Here is a 15,520-nt window from a genome sequence, read left to right on the forward strand (position 1 = left end):
AAAAAGGGGTATTGCAAACTTCTGAATGCACACAGAGTTTTGTGTAACTACGTAGGTATGGACCTGTTGAAAAATTTGGACCTATCATGTTAATTAAATGATTAAAGGTTTTAAAAGCATACTTTAAGGTAGTAGACTCAAGAAGCTCAATCTGTTTATTTTAAGAAAAAGAAGGTTCAAAGATGACTTGATCATGGTCTATAAGTACTGACACGGGGAACAAATTTAGCAGACAAATGTATAACACAATCCAATGGCTGGAAGTTGAAGCTAATTAATAGGTAATTAACCACTGGAACAATTTAGCAAGGGTTGTGGTGGATTCTCCATCACTGGCAATTTTTAAATCACGATTGGATGTTTTACTAAAAGACCTGCTCTACAAATTACTTTGAGGAAGTTCTATGGCTGGTGTTGAATAGGAGGTCAGACTGGTCTTGGAATTTTGAAAAAAGGCTAAACAGTTCAGAGGTATCCTCACTCGTCTCTTTTGCAAATAGTCAAATTGAAGGGCTACATGGCTTCTTAATATATGTCGTGTACACTTATCTGTTTTGCATTTATAATATATTTGCAATATGCTGGCTTCCATTCTGCCCTCTATATGTGACACACAAATCCACATCTGATGCAAAATCATCAGCTTACGTGCCAACCATTCCTAGTTAGATTAACTTTTGTAAAATGTTTAAATCCCTCCAAAAAATTTCTCCTAGTCCTATGTACTTCAGCTGAAAATAAATGCATGTATTTTCCCTCTACAAATTTCCTTATTTATAGCTTCCAAACACTGACAAGTATGAGCTACTGCACATGCACATACAAGTACAGGAATTGATCATTCAGTGTACGTGATGCTCAGGGGCGGCTCCAGGCCCCAGCACGCCAAGCGCGTGCTTGGGGTGGCATGCTGCGGGGGGCACTCTGCCGTTTGCCGGAAGGGCGGTAGGCAGGGCTCCGGTGGACCTCCCGCAGGCGTCCCTGCGGAGGGTCCGCTGGTCCCGCGGCTTCGGTGAGCGCCCCGTGCTTCGGGCGGCGAAATGTCTAGAGCCGCCCCGATGATGCTGCAGAGGGCAAGACTCAGTTTTGTAAGGTGCATTCTCAGCACAATAGGTAATGAAGTCAGAAGTATATTGAAACAGACATAAGAGGAGCATTTTTAAATATCTTTGCTATAACAGGTTTGGCATCAGAACAGCCTTCTTGTCTGAAAACTGACAGTTTTTCTTGTTGAAAATAAGATAAATGATTATAAATCTCTTTGGGTATATAAATACTAAATGGTTTATATGGTTTATAGCAATGATAGGAAAGAGTAATTCACAGACAAACTACTTTCAGTGTAAATGGACAGAGTGTAATGCCAGGGATAGATGTTAGCTCTCAAGTCTACAACCAAGATCTTTAGATTCTATTCCCAACTTTAGGACTAACATGCTGTGTGGCCTCTTGTAATTTCTGTGTCCTTCAGTTTACACATCTGTACATTGGATATAACACAGGTACACAGCTACCTCACAAGGTCTGACTAATCCTTGATATAAGATTTTGAAATAATCAGATTAAAATTGCTACTATATGAAAATTAATACTAATTTCAAAAAAATTAACCAGCATATATATATATATATATATATATATATAATTTTCCTCCTCTTTTCCTTCTTCCTCCTTCCTCTGTAATACATATGAAGCATACAAGCACATCACTTACAGCTCAAACTATAAAGCATAAAGACTTATTTTTCCAAGATCTGAATATTTACTTTAATTTTTTCAACCTGCTTTTCAGTTAACTTACTTTCAGTAATGCTAAAATGGAAATTTAAGAGACACCTAGTGTAATAATACAATTCAGTAGCTGGAGTATATGTCTGCAATAAATTACATATTCATTAACTAGAACCATCAAATCAATACTTGAAAAACTAAGAGGTAAAAAGTTCTTCATTTGTCATAAAAGCTTTTTTCATATTGACTCTATTGTGTAACAAATGTAAAACAAAATTGTTTGAGGCACACAACGAAAATGAAAATCTTGCAAGATTTTTTTTTTAATAACGTGCTAGTATCTCATTTCCATTTCCACAATGCAGCCACTGTTAAAGTAAAGCTAAATTATTTCTGTCTCATCAAAAGCTTAAAGGATATGTTATGTTTAGTTTCTTTAGGTTACTCAAGGTAACAGTTGTACTGCACAGTTGTTTAATTCAAAATTCTTTAAAACACTAATTCCTGTACTGTTCCAATTTAACATGTACATAGAAAGTCTCCCAGCATAGACTGCTTTGAATTTGAAAGTCAATTCTGTATTACAGGCAAGTCTTATTTTACGCGGGGGTTCCATTCCGCGGTTAGCGCGTAAAGCGAAAACCCTCTATACTCAAAATTACATCCCCAAACCCTTTAAATCCCAGCCCACAGCTCCGGCGGCTGTCCCCGGCCCGGCCGCCGGAGCTGCAGGCTGGGATTTAAAGGGTTCCACCGGGCTTCCCGCCCCGGCCCGGCCACCGGAGCTGCGGGCAGGATTTAAAGGGCTTCACCAGGCTTCCCACTGCGGCAGGGAGCCCAGAGGAGCCCTTTAAATCCCGCCCGCAGCTTTGGCAGCCGGGCTGGGGCCAGCATTTAAAGGACCTGGAGCTCCACAGTGGCTGGAGCCTCGGGCCCGTTAGTTCGCCCCAGGGGCTACCAGCCACCTCTGCAGCTGGGAGCCCCCTGAGTGATTTAAAGGCCTAGGGCCTTTAAATCTTGAGGCCACACCCCCCTCGACTCTGGCCGTACAGCATAAAGCTGAAATTGCGCATGTTAAATGCACGTAAGTTGCAACAGACCTGTATAACATTCTGGATTCTTAGGACTAAATTCTTCCCTCAGATGCACATTTAAGTGTACCTTACTGTTTGGCAATAGTAAGTGGTGAACCATATAGTGTCTAAGTCCAAGTATCAAATGCTTGTGATATTCCTAATATAGAGGTACTTACAATATGAAGGACTTTGTGCCATTTTTCACAGAACATTACAAAATATCTCAGTAAACAAATAAAATCCACTAATACTGTCATACCAGCTTCCAGAAACACGAACTCTTTAAAGATGAGATGAGACCTAATGAAAGCCAGTGAAAAATCATTTTATTTCCAAACTATCCAATGAGTATGTCAGACTTTGTTTCACCTGACTCATTCATTATTACTAAAGACATCTATATATAAAAACAACCATGGAGCCATGTGGTCTGATGGAAAATCTCCATTGAAGTGATTGGAGCTATCCTAGAAATGAATTAGGCCCCTTATTAACTATGAGTTCACTGGTATCTGCTGCCTATCCCTCCCTCCCCCCAAAAAGTAAGTTCTGTTTGTGCTATTATTAGCTATGGAAAATAAGGTAGTTTCAAACAGGAGCTTTTCAGGTGGGAATAAGCATTAGGATCAAATGAGCGCTTAAGAAAGAAAGGTCTTGTTTTCATGCCAATACCTTTAGTAAGAAGAAAGGGGGAAAGAGTAATGCTGAAAGTTTTATATATGAGCAGAATTGCTTCTGAGAAATATTTGATTTTCAGGTTTTCTATGAGATCCTGCAATTTACACCAAAGCCTTCACAATGTCCAAAGGGCTCCTTCACCAGCCAGTGAAGACAAAGTGATTTAAGCCGGTGTGCAGGAAACGTTTTATACTACATTTCCATGGCAACTTGATGAGGAGAAAAATAGCTTATTCAAGGACAAGTGAGCTATCTTGCTAGGACAGTCTGTTCTCTCTCTCATTCTTTCAACAGTAGCTTTGGGAGAGAGAAACCTAGGGGAAACTCTGGAAGGAGAAGTTGGGGGATGGTCATATGGCCTTTTGAACAAAGGGGAATTGGAGAAGACTATATCCAACAACATCCTAAATGAGAGGCAGATGCTGGAGCTGGGGAGAAGGTTTGGAAGAAGGAGGGCTGCCTGACAGCTCACTGGCTGACACTTCTTCTGTCCTTCCTTTGCAAGCACTGAGCTATCTCTGCAATCGTTACCATCTAAAACAGACCAACTGCCCAAATTCCCTCTCTACTGAATATTAGATTCCAGTGCTCTCATCAACAGCTGCAGGGAAAACAGGCAACTGAACTCAGACAGTGGCAGTCCAAAAGCATTTCATCTCAGCTCTCAATATACGCCAGCACAGTCAGATTCCAAAACATCAGGCTGAGGTGCCAGTTACACAATGATGAAGAGTTTAGTTATGCAGCAAGAATGAAATGTCAAAATGTGGGTTCTCTTTTACATATTTACCTTTAGGGCCTTTGAACAATTTGATTTCTACAACCGTCTCCAGAATAGGTCTCCTTCGACGAACATACAATCGCACAATAGAACCAGCCTCTTTTAGTGCCTCTACTGCTTTGCTGTGAGAGACCTCTGATACATCAGCCTCATTCACCCGCAAGATACAATCATTGACCCTGCAAGGAAAGAAAAAACAGACTTGGAGAATGTTGCATTTGTTATTTTGAAATTGAGCAGAATGTGCTTTATCAGAACTATTATAAAATGAACATAGGTTAATAGGAAAAACAATGAGGAGTCCTTGTGACACTTTAGAGACTAACAAATTTATTTGGGCATAAGCTTTCGTGGGCTAAAATCCACTTCATCAGATGCATGGAGTGGAACATGCAGTAGGGAGGTATAAATACATAGCATATGAAAAGATGGGAGTTGCCTTACCAAGTGGGGGGTCAATGCGAATGAGCCAATTTAATTTAAGTTGGAAGTACCTAATTCTCAATAGTTGACAAGAAAGGGTGGAAATCACTTTTGTAGTGTTAATGAGCCAATGTAAACAAGGTGGCTCATTAACACCAGATTTAGTGTGATGCATTTCGCTGATTAACAGTGGGAAAATGGCACACCTGATTGTATTTGCCAGCCTCTCTGATCATTTACAGATATGAACTGCTGCTTCCTAGTATAAGCTCTTTGGGGAAACTACTGTCTTTTTTCTGTGTTTGTAAACTTCGTACAATGGGGGGCCTGGTCCATGACTAGCACTCCCAAGTGCTAGAGCAAAACAAATGAAGAATAAACTTCTTCACTAGCTCACTTTGCTCAAGGTAGGCCACCTCCCAGCTCTGTTCAACAAGGTAGTCTTATGTTAATGTAATTTTGTTAAAGAGCTCATGCTATGTTATCAGTACTATGCTTATTCTTAAGGAAACCAGTTATTTAAATATACACAAGGCAATCACTTTTGCTTCATTCAAATACCTCCTTAAAACTTTTTTCATCAGGAAGGCCCACCAGTGATATCACTTAAATTAAAAAATGTTATCACACATTGTAGTGAGGCAGCATGGCCTCCCTCCGAGACTGAGGGGGAGAAACCACTCTCTAACTCCTGGTGGGTGGAGCCAGGCAAGCAATGCCAGAAGTAGAAGGGCACAGGAAGTTTAAAAGATGGGCCCTGCAGCTCAGTTATGCAAGAGCTGGGGAAGGAAGACCACTGCCAAGCCCTGCAGCCAAGACTGAGCTCTACAGTGCTGAGAATCCAGAGGAGGAGCCGGGACTGCCAACTGATCAGTACCTGGAGGAGCTACTGGGACTGCCGCTGGCCATATACCCTGGGGAGATGGAGAAACCTCAGGAGATGGAGATACACCTCAAAGGGGTAGTAGGAAGTAGCCAAGGAACACCAGACATTAGTCTGGTTGTGTTGCCAGAGTCTAGATCACCGTGTTTCAGTGAGATCCCTGCTAACCCAGTGGCACAACCCTCAGGTTCCTGTCAGGGCCCGGGGCTGGAACCCGGTGGAGGAGGGTGGCCCTGTGTCCTCCTACCCCCTGCTGCTGCCAGCCCCTCACACTGAGGTGACAGCCTACCCACCCTAGGCTGGATGGCCTGTGTTTGCTATTTGCTCAGCCTCTGCTCCGAGGGCCAGAGCCCCTAAACTGCTTGTTGCTCAGCCCCTGCCCAAATTAAACTATTGTACCAATGGCTCACTGTCAAAAAAAATAAACATGTAATCTTAACATCTGGGACCAATCTCTCCTCTGTCATCCCCATTTCACAATTCAGGGCAACTACACTTGTATTCCCCCTTTGTGGTCCCTCGAGGGAACCCATTCTAGGCTCCCAGCTCCTCAGCCATCATCTCTCTTGGATGGAGACCAATGTGTCTCTCCCTCCCAACTGAGTTTTTTCCAGGATCCACAGTTTCCTACCTACACTGTGATATCCCTAACAAGCCAGACTGCCTTAACACAGCAGCAGCTGCACTTTGCTTTCTCTTTGAACAGCTGTAATAGGCAGCCATTATAAACGACCACAGAGCTCTTTATAAGCAAACACATTTATTCTTAAGGTGAAAGCATTACAGAAAAAAATATTAAAAACAATAAAAGGCCCTTCACACAAGCTAAGAAGCTTACCAAACATCACACCCCAACCAGGGCTCTTGTTGGAATCAGTCCTTCAAACCCCACAAAGGGTTTTTCCTGTGGCTACAAGCCCATAACACCCTTGGCTCAGAACCAGAACAACCATAAATAGTTCAGTCTTTACTTTATACAGTTTGGGCCTTTGATCTTGGCCTTATGTAACAGGTGATCAGCTGACAAAGCGACACTCCTCAGGGCCCACTTCAAAAGGTAGGGTTTTTGCATAACCCAGGTTGGGGTATGTGTGTTCACCTCCCCCCTAGATATATCCCAGGAAATCCACTTCACACCTATTATTCCAAAAGTTCATGCTTGTCTGTCACATTGTTCAATATAGTCCTTTGATCATCCATCCTCACAATAATATATAATCTTTGTGTTTAATAAAATGGACCCTAAAGGTACTTAAATTTAATTCAGTACGTTTTTCCAAAGATATTGCAGGCAGCTTCCATTTCTGTCACACCTCACCCCACAGTTTTGTTGCCGTTTACTGGTCATTGGGTGCCATTAGATTGTATGTGCTTTCGGGCATGCACCTTGTGCAACATACAGCTACTGTGAGTTAACTAGCCCCATTTTATGTGGTGAAGGTATACATAAATAACAACACGCAAGCAACAAAGCTAACTGAAATGACAATACTTGAAGAAAGAAAGCAAGCAAATAATATGCCAGTACCATATATAAAAGTATGTAGTAAGTTTCACTCTGGACTCAGGGTATTCCTTTAAAGCAATACACCTGTGAAGCAGCATATCCTATCACAGACTCAAGAGCGCTAGTTTGCAGAGGGGAATATAAAGTCATAGCCAAAGCATAAACGAATTTCCAGGGAATTATTTAGACTAATTCTGGAAGAGCAGAAATTTTGTGTTCTACAAGATTGTTATAAAAAGCCTTGGAAACCAAAGACACATTGTGTTAAGTTTTTTTGAGAAAAGAAGAGATACAGAAGAAAACTTTGATAACTTTCAACTAGTACAACTGGGAAACAAGATAAACAATTAAAAGTTAACAGAGGCATAGCATGCAAGTCATGAGAGGTGATATTACTGCTATACTTGGCACTGGTGAGGCCTCAGCTGGCGTACTGTGCCCAATGTTGGTCACCAATGTATAGAAAGGTTGTGCAAGGCATATGAGCAAAGGCTGAAGGAACTGGGTATGTTTCATAGAAGATTAGGGTTGGAAGAGACCTCAAGAGGTCATCTAGTTCAACCCCCTGCTCAAAGCAGGACCAACCCCAACTAAAACATCCCAGCCAGGGCTTTGTCAAGCTGGGCCTTAAAAACCTGCAAGGATGGAGATTGCACCACCTCCCTAGGTAACCCATTCCAGTGCTTCACCACCCTCCTAGTGAAATAGTTTTTCTTAATATCCAACCTAGACCTCCCCCACTGCAACTTGAGACCATTACTCTTTGTTCTGTCATCTGCTACCACTGAGAACAGCCTAGCTCCATCCTCTTTGGAACCCCCTCTTCAGGAAGTTGAAGGCTGCTATCAAATCCCCCCTCACTGTTCTCTTCTGCAGACTAAATAAGCCCAGTTCCCTCAGCCTCCCCTCATAAGTCATGTGCCCCAGCTCCCTAACGATTTTCGTTGCCCTCCACTGGACTCTCTCCAATTCCTCCACATCCTTTCTGGGGGTGGGGGAAGAGATGGGCACAAAACTGGATCCAATACTCCAGATGTGGCCTCACCAGTGCCAAATAGAGGTGAATAATCCCTTCGATCTGCTGGCAATGCTCCTACTAATGCAGTCCAATATGCCGTTAGCCTTCTTGGCAACAAGGTCACATGCATCCAACGAAGTGGGTATTCACCCACGAAAGCTCATGCTCCAAAACGTCTGTTAGTGTATAGGGTGCCACAGGACTCTTTGCTGCTTTTACAGATCCAGACTAACACAGCTACCCCTCTGATAAGGTCACACTGTTGACTCATTCAGCTTCTCATCCACTGTAATCCACAGGTTCTTTTCTGCAGAACTGTCACTTAGCCAGTTGGTCAGCAGCCTGTAGCAGTGCATGGGATTCTTCTGTCCTAAGTGCAGGACTCTGCACTTGTCCTTGGTTGAATCGCATCAGATTTCTTTTGGCCCAATCCTCCAATTTGTCTGGGTCACTCCGGACCCTATCCTTGCCCTCCAGCGTATCTACCTCTCCCACCAGCTTAGTGTCATCCGCAAACTCGCTGAGGGTGCAATCCATCCCATCATCCAGATCATTAATGAAGATGTTGAACAAAACCGGCCCCAGTACTGACCCCTGGGGCACTCCGCTTGATCCTGGCTGCCAACTAGATATCTAGCTGTTGATCACTACCTGTTGAACCCGACAATCGAGCCAACTTTCTATCCACCTTATAGTCCATTCATCCAATCCATACTTTAACTTGCTGACAAGAATACTGTGGGAGACTAAATCAAAAGCTTTGCTAAAGTCAAGGTATATCATGTCCACCGCTTTCCCCATATCCACAGAGCCAGTTATCTCATCATAGAAGGCAATCAGGTTGGTCAGGCATGACTTGCCCTTGGTGAATCCATCTTGACTGTTCCTGTTCACCTTCCTCTCCGCCAAGTGCTTCAAAATGGATTCCTTGAGAATCTGTTCCATGATTTTTCTGGGGACTGAGGTGAGGCTGACTGGTCTATAGTTCCCTGAATTTTCCTTTTTCCCTTTTTTAAGATGGGCACTATATTTACCTTTTTCCAATCATCCGGGAGCTCCCCTGACAGCAAGAGTTTTCAAAGATAATGGCCAATGCCTCTGCAATCACATCAGCCAACTCCCTCAGCACCCTCGGATGCACTGCATCCGGCCCCGTGGACTTGTGCATGTCCAGCTTTTCTGAACAGTCCTGAACCTGTTCTTTCACCACTGACAGCTGCTCATCTCCTCCCCATTCTGTGCTGCGCTGACCTTGTCTGTGAAGACCAAGGCAAAAAAAGCATTGAGTACTTCAGCTTTTTCCACAGCATCTGTCACTAGGTTGCCTCTCCCAATGAATAAGGGTCCCACACTTTCCCTGACGTGTATAGTTTGCAAAAGAGGAGATTAAGGCAGGGATATGATAGCGCTCTTCAGATACTTGAAAGGCTGCCATAAAATGATGGAGAAAAGTTGTACTTACTTGCCACAGAGGGCAGAACAAGAGGCAATGGGTTCAAAATACAGCATAGAAGATTTCAGTGCTTTATTTGTGCCGGGGCACCTCTAGGCTTGGCAGTTCATAGCCCTAGCACCTCTGGGCTTGCCATGTCAATTATGAAAGTAAAAAAATTTCTTGAGCCCTGGAATCTAATTGCTTGGGCCCCGGCACCCCTTTAATTACAAATTAAGTCCTGGCAGATTTAATCTAAATCTCAGGAAAAACTTTCTAAGTGTAAGAACTGTAGGACAATGGAACAGACTGCCTCAAGAAGTTGTGGAAGCTTCTTCCCTGGAGGTTTTCAAAAGGAGGCTGGATAGCCATCTGTCTTGGATGGTTTAGACACAACACATCCTGCATCTTGGCAGAAGGTTAGACTAAATGAATCTTGCGGTTTCTTCTAACCCTATAATTCTATGATCTAGAGAGATTCCAGTTTTCATTCAACAGCTGGATTTGCTGCTTTGCTTCAATGCCAGACATATTAGTTTCCCAAATGTATAACTGTGTCTTCTGTGGTTTGGGGCTGTCAAATTAACAGGTGCTCTAATTTAAATTACTTTTTTTTTTAAATCAGTCATGAATACACTTTGTCATCACTTTTTGTTTAGATGTAGGGTAACTACTGAGCTGCTTCTGCATCTTTTCTGATTTAACATTGTCATTAGGTTTGCAGTACATCTGTCTGTACCATATCTTCTGAAAATATTTTATCTTATTTATTAGCTGACTGGTGAAAAAGAAAAAAAAATATTCTTTTTAAAAAACCCAAAACAAAGGGGTTACAAGTTATTCTACGCTATAAGCTTGCATGTTGCAAATTTTTCCACAGTATAGTGGAATGCTCTCATAACTGTCTCAGTCTCTCCTGCTGGAGTTCTTCTACTGTGGATAAATTACTTATTGAAGCAAGGAGTTGAACCTGCATCTCCCACACCCTAGGAGAGTCACTTGCTTTCTCTCTGCACCAATGAATATTCAATTATGGACACAAAGTGGAACAGCTCCAACAGGAGAAACTGAATTTATGTCCCTGTGGTTACGGTATTCACCTAGGACAGGCAAGAATGATAGAGCATAGACAGAATGTAGGTCTCCCATCTTCCAGGTGACTGCTATAACCACTAAGCTATAGAGGCAGTCCATCTCTCTTGCCTGATGAATATTTAATAATTTATACAAAATGGAACAGCTACAACAGGAGAGAGACCGAGAACCCCACTCCAGGGGAGCCTGGTGGTTAGCACACTTGACTCCCCTAGGATGTATGAGACCCCACTCCCTGTTCTGCCATTTTCCTAGATCCCAGGTGAGTGCCCCAACTTCTGGGTGGGAAGAGAGAGGGGCATGTGCAGATTTCTTCAGGATGTTTTGACTGTATGAAGGTCATGAGATGGTTCGTTAACACTGTACTTCCTGAAATTCACTAAGATCATTATGCAGTTTAAAAAATGGAACATTACCTAACTCCCCTTAAAATTAAACAAGTTTATGGTACAAGATAGGCAAATGCTAGTGAGAATGTAAATAAAAAGGAGGATTTCTCCATATATAGTGGATATGCCCCAAAACTAAGACATTTTGGAAAGCCTTTGGAGACTCCATAAGGGAGATAACATGATGTCAGCTGTCTGATAACCCCTTAGTATTTTTATTAAATTGTCCTGAAAACTCTGTGTCTTCTAAAAGCCATAAAGAACTGATCACTCATCTCCTAGCTGCTGTTGGAATTACCATAGCAAAAGTAGTGGAAAATGAGTGACTCCCCAAAATCTATTTACTGCTATTAAAAAGCGTGGGAAATCCTGGTGTTACGAAAAATAACTCATCATGTCAGAGTTTTACAGGGGAAAAGGAAAAAAAAGATGACTTAGAAATCTGGTGGACCTTTTTGGAATTTGCTAGAACAGGGCCATTGCTTGTCACTGAACCTGACAGTTTGAGAACTTTCTTTGAACGCTAAGGAAAGGAGAGAAACAACAGTTAAAATTAAACTCAAAATTGAGATAGAAGGAAAAAGGATAGAGTTTGCATAGAGTTTTGATAAAACAACTAACAGGTTAAGCATGAATATGTAAGAAAAACAGATGATTGGTCCTAAACATCAGATAGTGAAAGACACTATCAACTGACAAGATGGAAGAGGAAGAGGAAGAGGAAAAGGAAGCAGAGAAAATGATCAATCATAGCATGTGATCAGTATCATAAGGCTGAAGAAAGTGATTAGTAGCAGGTCCCTTAAATACAGTTTAGAGCAGGGGTAGGCAACCTATGGCACGTGTGCCAAAGGCAGCACGCGAGCTGATTTTCAGTGGCACTCACACTGCCCAGGTCCTGGCCACCGGTCCGGGGGGCTCTGCATTTTAATTTAATTTTAAATGAAGCTTCTTAAACATTTTAAAAACCTTATTTACTTTACATACAACCATAGTTTAGTTATATATTATAGACTTATAGAAAGAGACCTTCTAAAAATGTTAACATGTATTACCGGCACGCAAAACCTTAAATGAGAGTGAATAAATGAAGACTCGGCACACCACTTCTGAAAGGTTGCCGACCCCTGGTTTAGAGACTCCATATGTTAGTTTATAACTGTGTATTTGTGTGATATTAAGTTATCTCTACATTGTAAAGCCAAGTTTATAAGATTTATGTTATAAAAGAATGGATGTTAAATAAAATAAAAATATGAACGTAACACTGAATGTGTTTTCAAACACTGGCAATTTATGGAGACTGGAAGACAAAAAACCAACAACTAAATCACAAGTGAGATGAGCAGAGGATACGGTAGAGAAAAGTATGAAAGTTGAACCACCACCTCAGAACATGGAATAGGATGTTCTTTTAGTATCTTTTTAAATCAAATTTTTACGGAAGGTTTTCAGGGCAAATGCTTTGGATATTTGTGTGAACATGAACACACAAATGGGATAGGAGTTTGCTGGGATGACAAATACTCTTCATCATTTATGATTGTGCTGTGTCTAGCACAATGAAGCCCAACCTACAGCTATATAGATGTTAAACAACAACAACAAGCATCTTAGCAAAAAGTTGGTTAGTTTCAATTTGCAAATATGCTATACAGAGTTGAGCTTTAAACTCTGATTATTTAGTCACAATTAATGTCAGTCATTGTGAATTGGTCTCCAAACTATTCTCACAGCTTATTGAAATGTTCATATTACTCATGATCATATAGGAAATCTGCATTGCACCAAGCTAAAACCTTCCTACATGCCTTTATGTGGCTATGCATTTTACAAATGTGAAGGTCAAAATACCAGGCAGAGTATTAATACTGAGCCAACAATGAATATACAGCCTAATCTAAGACAGGAACACACAGGTCCAACCGAACAAAATAAGGTGATAGAGTTTGAGAACAAGACCTACACTAATTCCACCACAAAAATTGCAGTTTGGAAGGAATTGTTCAAAAAGTCATTCCTTGTTTCTACAACAAGCCACCATAGACAAATTTCTGACATTAAGGTCGTTTCCTAATACACAATATTTTAAACTGTTATTGCCACAGTTATGGTAGAGGGAAATAATGATACTTCCTCAATAAACACCAATTTATAAAGTTATTGTCTGTCAGAAGTACTGACCTAGAAAGAAAGCAAAAGTGAATCTTTTCTCTAAGCTATTGCTAATATTCTTTTACAATAATTAATTCATAAGAAATTCTAGACAAAAGAACATTTAAGAGTTCTTAAAGATGTATAACTTTAATTACTAAGACCTAACAATCTAACAGCACATGCTACAGATTCAAGAAACTTCTGCCAAAATTACTCTCTTACTCATAAAGAGAAGACTTTTTTCAGTAAAAGCAATGCACAATTAGAAATATTTCAGAGACTGCAGGCACCATGGATTCATGCAGAACAATAGCAGATGGTCTTTGAAAATATGTTCTCATAATTCAGAAGATAATATGCCTCGCTGTTAAATACCCTGAATATAAGACATCTTTTTGGCAGGACAGTTTCCTTGAAGAAAGAATGCCCCACCTTTTTCCTCCTAGATTTCAATTCAACAAAGCATTTAAGTATGCGCTTAACAACAAAGCCTTTATGCACAGGAGTGATCCCATCCCTATTCAGCAAGGCACTTAAAGAGGTGCTTCATACTTAAATGTATTGACATCAATCGGATTTAAGCATGTTGCTAAGGGCTGAATTGAATTCATGGCATAAATAAATGTGGCCCTGGTTCAAATATATATTTTAGCCAAATTAAGTTACCCTAAAAGGTATTGCACCTTTAGTGAAGGACTCATGCCAGTAAATGAAGTAAAATGACTTTTTGTAATGCTGTTGAGGCCAACTGCAACTCAAGTAAGGAATGTGGGAGAGGTTCAGCATCGAAGGGGAAAGGTTCCAAGTGACAGTGTTAAAGATTCACAGCAAGAGTTATGTTCAAAACACAGAAGGAATTTCTTGTATTACTGTAAGGAAAAATATGACCCTTAAAGTTGATCTTTCTCACTCTCTGCTTTACTCTAGAACTTCTGCCTTGTATCTTTCCAAGCAGAGCCCCTACAGATTTAAAGAAACAGTACATACATCTCTGCGGAGGTTGATAGTGACTGACGGTTCTTTAGCAGCTGGTACGAGTGAACAACTCTGTGAGGCTTGCCATTAGCGACACATGTTGTGTTAAGGAATTAGAATGGTGACGCTGACTCAGGCTTCTAGCCTCCCCACACCTGACAGACACAACAATGCTGCCACCATGGTGACTTTTTGAATGATCACTCCTAAGGTGCAGCCCCTCCTCTTTGATTTATGAATAGACTACTCCGGCTCAAAATGGGCAGTGGGGAGCACCAAAAGACAGAGCCCACGAGGCCAAGATTAGAGCACCTCAGAGCAACCAGCAATGCAAGGGGAAGTGTGGTACCACAGCTTAAATGAACCGCTGCTGGGCTCTATAGAATAGGGAGGTTTCAAAGAGTCACAACAGACCACAGATACTAGTATCAACACAGCAGTGCTGAAGTCTGGGTGTTGGTCAGGCCTGCTTCAGACAAGTACAGTTAGTGTGGTTCCTACTATTGTGCAGTCAGTGTTTAATGGGGAGCCTCATAGTGGTCTTTTTCAGAACTGGAATTGATACAGGCTATTTATTCTTTAGTCAAAGCTTAAAAATCAATACAATATTACTATTATCTAAGGGGGAAATATTGTGTAAATCACTAACCACCAGATAGGAAACAATTTATACTGGTCACCACCACTAAAAGTACAGCCTTTATCACATATCTTAATTATTCTATGTTTTAACCTTTTGCAATCATATTTCTCACTCTAAATGTATAATTAGGTTGATGGTTTCATTCTTCTAATGCTCTCCAGAGCACAATTTAAGAATATCATGAGACTGGAGATTAGGGGACTCATTTTATTCTCTCACTTTAAAACCCTACCATATTTTATTGTAAGTGCTTCTGGCAATATATTGAGATTGATAATATAAACAACTCTCATGAAAATAAGTCTCCAATATAAATGATCCAGGACTGGCCAGTCGGGCCATCTGAGGCGAAAGCATGTAGGAGATAAATTAACGGGACTGAATGATTTTATTATTCTCTTTCTTAAGTAACTCAACAAAATGAAAAGTTACAGTATTTTGCTCAATTTTTTGTGGGGGGGCACGAATACCTGCACACACTTTTGTATTCTGGGGTATTTACATTACACTGTCTAGGGAAAAATGTAATTCTTGGTTTCGATATGCAAGTGTTTCTTTCTCTTTTTTTAAAAAACAGAAGCAAAAACGTACTGACCTCAAGGATGAATGAGGAATAAAGCAGGGATGTAGCCTAAAACCCCTCTCAACATACATCTCTGACTTACCAGCTCTACTAGTGCAGCCCTCAAAACCACACTCCTGCTGAAGTATATAGAGGTCCAGATGCTGGCT

The 15,520-nt window shown here is 41.1% G+C and overlaps 1 protein-coding gene across 9 annotated transcripts in view; it reads right to left on the reverse strand.

The window, feature by feature from the left end:
* DLG2 (discs large MAGUK scaffold protein 2) overlaps positions 1-15,520 on the reverse strand; it is a 1,428,123-nt gene that overhangs the window by 414,775 nt on the left and 997,828 nt on the right. For all 9 annotated transcript variants that reach the window (XM_039519937.1, XM_039519936.1, XM_039519928.1 and 6 more), the window contains one exon: positions 4,276-4,445. In XM_039519937.1, the coding sequence (XP_039375871.1) occupies positions 4,276-4,445 (170 nt within the window). The remainder of the gene's footprint in view (positions 1-4,275; positions 4,446-15,520) is intronic.

The sequence above is a fragment of the Mauremys reevesii genome, linkage group 1, assembly GCF_016161935.1.
Source record: "Mauremys reevesii isolate NIE-2019 linkage group 1, ASM1616193v1, whole genome shotgun sequence".
In the NCBI taxonomy this organism is placed as follows: Eukaryota; Metazoa; Chordata; order Testudines; family Geoemydidae; genus Mauremys; species Mauremys reevesii.